This window comes from Pteropus vampyrus, unplaced genomic scaffold (genome assembly GCF_000151845.1).
Source record: "Pteropus vampyrus isolate Shadow unplaced genomic scaffold, Pvam_2.0 Scaffold381, whole genome shotgun sequence".
Lineage (NCBI taxonomy): Eukaryota > Metazoa > Chordata > Mammalia > Chiroptera > Pteropodidae > Pteropus > Pteropus vampyrus.
The window spans coordinates 489,084-497,899 of record NW_011889162.1 but is presented as its reverse complement, the minus strand read 5'-3'; the positions used below and the strand labels follow the sequence as shown (position 1 = coordinate 497,899).

The 8,816-nt window shown below is 51.0% G+C and overlaps 1 protein-coding gene across 1 annotated transcript in view; it reads left to right on the top strand.

The window, feature by feature from the left end:
• Positions 1-6: 6 nt before the first annotated feature.
• The window catches only part of LOC105305395 (IQ and AAA domain-containing protein 1-like), a 61,012-nt gene continuing 52,202 nt past the window's right edge, over positions 7-8,816 (top strand). The window contains exon 1 of the mRNA XM_011379990.2: positions 7-146. Coding sequence (XP_011378292.2) covers positions 136-146 — 11 coding nt within the window. The 5' untranslated portion in view covers positions 7-135. The remainder of the gene's footprint in view (positions 147-8,816) is intronic.

Below are 8,816 nucleotides of genomic sequence, written 5' to 3'. Positions count from 1 at the left end.
TCCCTGCCCCTCCCCGCGGAAAGGCCCCCCCCTGCGCGCCTCTGGTGGCGTCCCGACCCCTGCAGCCAGGCCGTCGTTTGGAGGGCGACGGAAGAGCTTCCCGGCGGGAGAGGGGAAGAGGGAAAGTAGCCGGCCATGTCCAGCGCGTAAGTGACGGGCTGCGGGGCCGGAGCTGTGGGCGGCCTTCCCCAGACCGAAGGATGCCATGCCCTGCCTTGATTTCTTATTTCTTCCCCCACCGCCTCCTTTCTGCATTTTAGCAAATAAATTACTCCTCGGGCCACAGTATCTGCTTCTTGCTGACAAGGAATGCCATGCACCCAGACTTTCCCCCCCCACACACACAGCATCCCCCTCTCCCCGCAACCAGGAATCCATCCCCCCGCACCCCAGGCCCGCTGCTGTGCCCCAGGCCCTGCGGAGGGAGCAGTATCTTCAGCACGTTCAGTGCTTTTTGGTTAATCTCACAGTAATATATGGATCGCTTTGTGAGAAGACCCCGGGTGCCAGGTCTTCTTGAGGAAGCTTCGTTGTACCACCCTGATGTTCTTTAAGGAACACCAAGGAGGCGGTGGTGGCGCTGGAAAGGGGACTTGTAAGCAGGGGGCACAGTGCTCGCACAGCAGCTGCTCCATGACTCTTCCTAATGATCATTCCCAACAGGTATTAGCAGAGCCGACTCTGTGGGCACTGTTCTAAGTGCTTGAGATATAATAACCTCACAACACTCCTGTGACGTGAGGGCTGTTGATGTTATTATTCCCATTTGACGGATGAGGAAACTTAGGCACAAAGAGGCTGAGTAGTTCATAGACAGCACCCCGGGCACCGTCACTCCAGCCCGTGCTATTACGAACCCTATTTTCTAGCGAGGAGATAAAAGCAGAGAGTTTAAGGCCTGGCGGAGTTTGCGGGTGGGGAGATCAGGAGTTCAGTTCCGGACGTCTTGAGTTTGAAGTGCCAGTTGGACATCGAGTGGAGGTCAAGGACGCAGTTGAATATTCAAGTCTCGAGTCCAAGAGAGAGGTTTGTGCATGAAATATCAGTCGGTGGCTGCTGGCATGTAGACGGTCTTTACGAGACGTGGCGTGAGTCTGGAGAGAAGGGAGAAGCGGCCGAGAACTCCGCCTTGGCTTCCTCAGTGGCGAGAGGTTGGGGAGGAGCATCCAGCACAGGGGCCGAGCTGTGATCGGTGAGGTAGAGGCCAAACAGCAGGGCCCTGGAAGCCAGGCGAAGAAAAAATGTTCATAATGGGTCTTGGTCGGGGAGTCACAGACTCTGTCAAACGCTGCCGAGACAAGTCAGAGGAGGACTGAGACCTGACCGTTGTCTGGCCGTGCGCAGTGCGGCAGCGATGCTGGCCTTCCGTGGAGAGATGGGATGGAGAGATTGACTAGCGTGTAAGAGAGCATAGGAGAGAAATTGCCGGCAGTGAGCACAGCTACCTTTCGAAGCGAGGTTTGCTGTAGCTGGCGGCAGGGGAAGTAGGGCCCCAGTCCGATTCTGTTTTTAAGATTTGCTTTTAAGATAGGAAACAATAGCCTATTTGTTTGTCGAAGGGAATGGCCCAGCCGTAAAGGAAATGGGATGCTAGGCGGGGAGGAGGGCGACACGGGGTGACGTCCTTGCTAGTGAGGCGCACGACCCAGCCCCAGGTCTCCGCTTCAGAACGCCTATGGCAGGATCTGCTGGAAAGGCAGAGTGGACAGATGCCATTCAGTGCGTGGCTGCCCTGGCGGGGGCCTGGAAAGACGGTGGACACGGTGGACAGCGGTCACCCTGAGGGCAGTGGGCCACCCCAGCTGATGAAATGGGGGCGTGTCGGGGGAGGGTGGGAGAATGGCCTGGAAGTGACAATGAGAAGGGAGCCCCGTGACCCAGCTGTATGCCTCCCCGAGAGGGCCGCAGAGGGAGCCGGGTCCTTTAGGGACAGCCAGGCCTCCCTTAGACCAAAAAGGCTGAGGGAATATTCTGGAAAGAGAATTAACAACTAGATAATATCGGAAGGATTTTAAAAGTTTATCATGTATGTAACGTAACTTGGTGAGAATTCCCATTTTGCAGTATTTTGATTTTCTGTTCAAATACACGCTATGTCTGGATAGTCATGTCTTTCCCCGCCCCCTTGCAGCATAGGAAGACGGCCAAGCTTTGGAAATAATAACTGGTCTTTTTCAACTGTCATATTCAGCCTTCTCCACCCACAATCCTTCTGGCTTCAATATCTGTGACATTTCTAGGTCATATGCTCAAGTCTGAAACCAATCATGTACTTAAAAAAAATTCTAAGTCGTCTCGTGGATGAAATACGACCGTCACTTTACAAGGCGCATTTAAAATTTCCAGAACACTTTCACATCTGTTATCCCATCCCACAGTAATCCTTTGGGGTGTCCAGGGTGTCAGCATCCAGCTTCGCCTCTTACCCAAAGAGGTTAAGTGACCTGCCTGAGATCCGCTACCTCAGGAAGCAGGCTCTGATTTTAAATTTGGAGCACTTCTACCTTTAAAAACCACGTTGCCACACCCAGGAGAACTAGAAACACATGTCCACACAAAAACCTGTACTGGAATGCTCCGAGCAGCATTAGTCACAATAGCCAGAGGGCAGAAACCGCCCACGTGTCCACCAGCTGCTGAGTGGGTACACGGACTGCTGTGAATGCGCGCGATGGCACGTTATTTGGCAAACGAACAAAACGAAGTCCTGACACATGCCAGAAAACGGACGAACGCCGAAAACACGCGAAGCGAAAGGAGCCAGTTGCAAAGGACCGCCTATCCTATGAGTCCACTCGCGCGCAGTGTCCAGACTAGACAAACAAATAGAGACCGAAATCAGATGAGCGGCTGCCAGGGGCGGGGGGAGGGGAACAATGGCAAACAGAGAATGACCGCAGAAGGGTGCGGGGCTTCTTTCCGGAGTGATGAAAACATTCCGAAGTCAGTGAACGTGATGGTTGCACAGTTCTGGGACTATTCTAAAACTGGCTGATTTGTACACTTTAAAATTGTGAATTTATGACACGTGAACCATATCACAGTCGTTCTCATATTAGGAAATCGTCTTGCCACATCTCTCGTCTTGCGTTTTCTTCGGGGCACTGGCCCAGCGGAAGGATGCTGAGATTTCAGGCCAATGAGGCCAAGAGGGGCTCCAGCCAGATGGGGCTCGGAGGGAAGTGGGGGCTCCACAGGCTGGCCCGGCCCCCGGCAGTGCAGCGGGCGGTGGGCGTGTGGCCAGCGGACACACATGGAAAGCCCTGAGCCAACGTCGGTCTCCAGGGTAAAGCGTAAAGACGCAGGGGCCGACGTGCTCATATGCCAAGTATTTCCGATCATTCCCAACAGGTATTAGCAGAGCCGACTCTGTGGGCACTGTTCTAAGTGCTTGAGATATAATAACCTCACAACACTCCTGTGACGTGAGGGCTGTTGATGTTATTATTCCCATGTGACGGATGAGGAAACTTAGGCACAAAGAGGCTGAGTAGTTCATAGGCAGCACCCTGGGCACCGTCACTCCAGCCCGTACTATTACGAACCCTATTTTCTAGCGAGGAGATAAAAGCAGAGAGTTTAAGGCCTGGCGGAGTTTGCGGGTGGGGAGATCAGGAGTTCAGTTCCGGACGTCTTGAGTTTGAAGTGCCAGTTGGACATCGAGTGCAGGTCAAGGACGCAGTTGAATATTCAAGTCTTGAGTCCAGGAGAGAGGTTTGTGCATGAAATATCAGTCGGTGGCTGCTGGCATGTAGACGGTCTTTACGAGACATGGCGTGAGTCTGGAGAGAAGGGAGAAGCGGCCGAGAACTCCACCTTGGCTTCCTCAGTGGCGAGAGGTTGGGGAGGAGCATCCAGCACAGGGGCCGAGCTGTGATCGGTGAGGTAGAGGCCAAACGGTAGAGGCCAAACAGCAGGGCCCTGGAAGCCAGGCGAAGAAAAAGTGTTCATAATGGGTCTTGGTCGGGGAGTCACAGACTGTCAAACGCTGCCGAGACAAGTCAGAGGAGGACTGAGACCTGACCGTTGTCTGGCCGTGCGCAGTGCGGCAGCGATGCTGGCCTTCCGTGGAGAGATGGGATGGAGAGATTGACTAGCGTGTAAGAGAGCATAGGAGAGAAATTGCCGGCAGTGAGCACAGCTACCTTTCGAAGCGAGGTTTGCTGTAGCTGGCGGCAGGGGAAGTAGGGCCCCAGTCCGATTCTGTTTTTAAGATTTGCTTTTAAGATAGGAAACAATAGCCTATTTGTTTGTCGAAGGGAATGGCCCAGCCGTAAAGGAAATGGGATGCTAGGCGGGGAGGAGGGCGACACGGGGTGACGTCCTTGCTAGTGAGGCGCACGACCCAGCCCCAGGTCTCCGCTTCAGAACGCCTATGGCAGGATCTGCTGGAAAGGCAGAGTGGACAGATGCCATTCAGGGCGTGGCTGCCCTGGCGGGGGCCTGGAAAGACGGTGGACACGGTGGACAGCGGTCACCCTGAGGGCAGTGGGCCACCCCAGCTGATGAAATGGGGGCGTGTCGGGGGAGGGTGGGAGAATGGCCTGGAAGTGACAATGAGAAGGGAGCCCCGTGACCCAGCTGTATGCCTCCCCGAGAGGGCCGCAGAGGGAGCCGGGTCCTTTAGGGACAGCCAGGCCTCCCTTAGACCAAAAAGGCTGAGGGAATATTCTGGAAAGAGAATTAACAACTAGATAATATCGGAAGGATTTTAAAAGTTTATCATGTATGTAACGTAACTTGGTGAGAATTCCCATTTTGCAGTATTTTGATTTTCTGTTCAAATACACGCTATGTCTGGATAGTCATGTCTTTCCCCGCCCCCTTGCAGCATAGGAAGACGGCCAAGCTTTGGAAATAATAACTGGTCTTTTTCAACTGTCATATTCAGCCTTCTCCACCCACAATCCTTCTGGCTTCAATATCTGTGACATTTCTAGGTCATATGCTCAAGTCTGAAACCAATCATGTACTTAAAAAAAATTCTAAGTCGTCTCGTGGATGAAATACGACCGTCACTTTACAAGGCGCATTTAAAATTTCCAGAACACTTTCACATCTGTTATCCCATCCCACAGTAATCCTTTGGGGTGTCCAGGGTGTCAGCATCCAGCTTCGCCTCTTACCCAAAGAGGTTAAGTGACCTGCCTGAGATCCGCTACCTCAGGAAGCAGGCTCTGATTTTAAATTTGGAGCACTTCTACCTTTAAAAACCACGTTGCCACACCCAGGAGAACTAGAAACACATGTCCACACAAAAACCTGTACTGGAATGCTCCGAGCAGCATTAGTCACAATAGCCAGAGGGCAGAAACCGCCCACGTGTCCACCAGCTGCTGAGTGGGTACACGGACTGCTGTGAATGCGCGCGATGGCACGTTATTTGGCAAACAAACAAAACGAAGTCCTGACACATGCCGGAAAACGGACGAACGCCGAAAACACGCGAAGCGAAAGGAGCCAGTTGCAAAGGACCGCCTATCCTATGAGTCCACTCGCGCGCAGTGTCCAGACTAGACGAACAAATAGAGACCGAAATCAGATGAGCGGCTGCCAGGGGCGGGGGGAGGGGAACAATGGCAAACAGAGAATGACCGCAGATGGGTGTAGGGCTTCTTTTTCCGGAGTGATGAAAACATTCCGAAGTCAGTGAACGTGATGGTTGCACAGTTCTGGGACTATTCTAAAACTGGCTGATTTGTACACTTTAAAATTGTGAATTTATGACACGTGAACCATATCACAGTCGTTCTCATATTAGGAAATCGCCTTGCCACATCTCTCGTCTCGCGTTTTCTTCGTGGGCACTGGCCCAGCGGAAGGATGCTGAGATTTCAGGCCAATGAGGCCAAGAGGGGCTCCAGCCAGATGGGGCTCGGAGGGAAGTGGGGGCTCCACAGGCTGGCCCGGCCCCCGGCAGTGCAGCGGGCGGTGGGCGTGTGGCCAGCGGACACACATGGAAAGCCCTGAGCCAACGTCGGTCTCCAGGGTAAAGCGTAAAGACGCAGGGGCCGACGTGCTCATATGCCAAGTATTTCCCCATCAGCCAACACTTTTTGCCTCGTCTCTCCAGCGAGGGTCAATGGAAAGTCAGCGGATGAGGAGTGAAGGGGCTGCAGCCCAAATGGCAGAACCTGGAAGGCTTAAGCCACCAGGAAGGTCTTTGGCCAAAAGTTCTGGTTAGGGGTCAGCTCCGCCGTGGCCCTGGAGGGGTTTCTGCGCCTTTGACCCTGGGCGAAAGCCAAAGAGCGCAGTGAGCAGAGGCAGCAGGCCCCCTCCTGGCCGAGTCTGCCCCAGAGCAGAGTCCGCGCACCGAAAACTCTAGGTGTGTTCCGTTCCTTACACACGGCTGTTGGTCCCTGGTGGACACCTCCTCTACCCAAGATCCCTTGCTGTCGAGTCTAGGGCTTTGTGGGGTTCTGGTCACCCCACCTGCTCCCTGTGGAGGCTGCATCCTTAAGTATGGCACAGCCTTCATGCTTGCAGGTGTGTTAAATGCTTCGAGGACTGAAAAGGGGGCCAGTATCTTTTATCATCAACTCGGCACCCACGTGCAGAAAGTCGGACGAGGCTGATTTGTAGGTTCTGTGGCAGGTCCTTACCCAATTCTTGGTAGCGTTAGTTCTGCGTGGCAGTCTGGGGAGTCTGCGTCTCGTCTCTTCAGGCAGGAGCAGATACTGCCTTCCGCCTATTCCGAACTTCTGCAGCTAGCCAGCGTTCTAGAATTTTCTTCAGCTGGATCTGGAGCAGCCCCCGCTGTTAATTCTTGAATGTTTAATGTTCTTTATAGATACAGTGAATGGGGTTTCTTTCTTGTTTGTTCCTCTGCATTCAGTTTTTGCGGGTTTAATCTATGTCTTGAGACTCTGCCGTACAAACTGACTTCTCATAGTGTGGGATTTCCTTGGATTTTGTGGTAGTGTCATTTATAAGCAGTTTTAAACATCTTTTATGTTAGTCTCTTTTATATCTGCTTCATCCTTTTTTAGTGCTGTTTTAAGGGTGTATTTCTAGGGTGTCTCTACTGGAATTACTTTTGGCCTGTGGTTCCCAGCATTTTGGGGTGGTCACCGTCATCTGCTCTTCCGAGTGTGTCGTTGGTATTCTTAATCAGGCACATGCCGTAAATTAAAATTTATTGAGCATCTTCTTGGCATCCGTGGAAATACTCTCCAGCTTTTACTGCCCTGTCGCCCTATCGAGTTCAGCTTTCTGTTTACCTCTCTGGAATTCCTGAGATGACCCCTCCCTGGGGAGAGGGAACGATTCTTTTGATGGGGCTCCCGTGTTCTGTTTGCCAAGTGGAATTTCAGATTCAAGTTTAAACAGAAGGGCCTGAAATTTTCTTCTGTCATGCTGTCCTGACAGGTTTAGGCCCTGCACCTTATTTAGTCCACAAGACGAACCGGGCGCTTTTTCTGTTTTCTGTGAGCGTTTGCTGAGCCTGTCGGTACCCGCAGCCTGCGTCACTCACCGGTCAGGGAACGCCTCGGGTCTGCTGCCTGCTCTCAAACACTCGAAGTCTGGGCTTCGGTAAGCTAAGAACATGCCCGTGTCTCTGGACTTTATGCAATTTTATATTCTCCGGGCAGACATTCGATACGCCTGTTTCCTGTTATCCGCGGTACATCTTCCTGCTCTGCGATCCTGTCTGTCTTTTATCCTCGCCTGTCTTTTTGAGGCATGACAAGCAACACTGCCAGAATATTCCAGATGCTTCGAACAGGCAGAAGGCATTGCTTTTGTTGTTATTGTTCTTTTATGGGGTTGTTTCTGGTAAATAACATTGTTTTTAGTCATTCATTATGCACAGAGTGAAATGTCCTGGGCTAAATGGAATTCTAATTTTCTGAATATAACCTTCTCTTATATACTAAAGTTGTCTAGCAGAGTGCTCTTTCACTAGCAATATTTTTAAAATATTGCTAAGTTTGGAGAAATCTGGTACTCAGACCCAGTGGACAGAGTGCCAGAAGCAATATTCAGTGTCCCAACTCAGTGAGGTACTGGGGGCAGGGGAGGGAAAGTGGAGTATTTTGGGCTATAAATCTTTGTTTTCTTGTGGTGTCCGTCACATGCGTGTCACATGATGTGTCCTCCCTCATTTGCCTTCACGCCAACGAACAGGAGGCAACAAGGTTTAGGGGTTCAGAACTTTGCAACCAGGCTGCCTGGGTGCAAATCCTGCCTCTCACATTGTATGACTTCGGGCAATAACTTTTCTGTCCCTCACTTTCTTCATCTGTAGAGTGGAGTAATAATAATAATACCCACCTCGCAGAGTTGTTGAGGGTTTCGTGAATCAATCAGTGTAAAGCACTTAGAACATGACGGACGTTGTATAAATCTATTACCATCATCATCTGAATCTGAATCTAGAAGGTTTTTCGCGTTAAGAGAAGCTTTTACGTTTTGGTCAGAAAGATGAAAATCTCCCATCTCTGCTCCAGGCACACAGAAATAATAGAGATAATAATACTGTTAAAGTATCTTTTTAATTTTTTATCTTTACTTATAAATTTTATTTTTTAATATTTTAATTGTTACTTGAAATTTGTATTAATGTGTAATGTTATACGAATAGTACCTGTTTACATATTATATTTAATAGCGTAACTTTAAATTATAAAATAAAAATATTTTAAATTGAAAAATAAAAACTTGGATCCTTTTAAACCAAGTTGCGAATCGGGAGGCCTGGTCAGAGTCTGGGAAAGGGAATGGCAGTGCGCTCTGGGGCACTGTGTGGACCTGAGGCGGGACAGCCCTTCCCAGCGGGGACAGAGGCAGAGGGAAAGTCCCCACTGCCCGCCCCG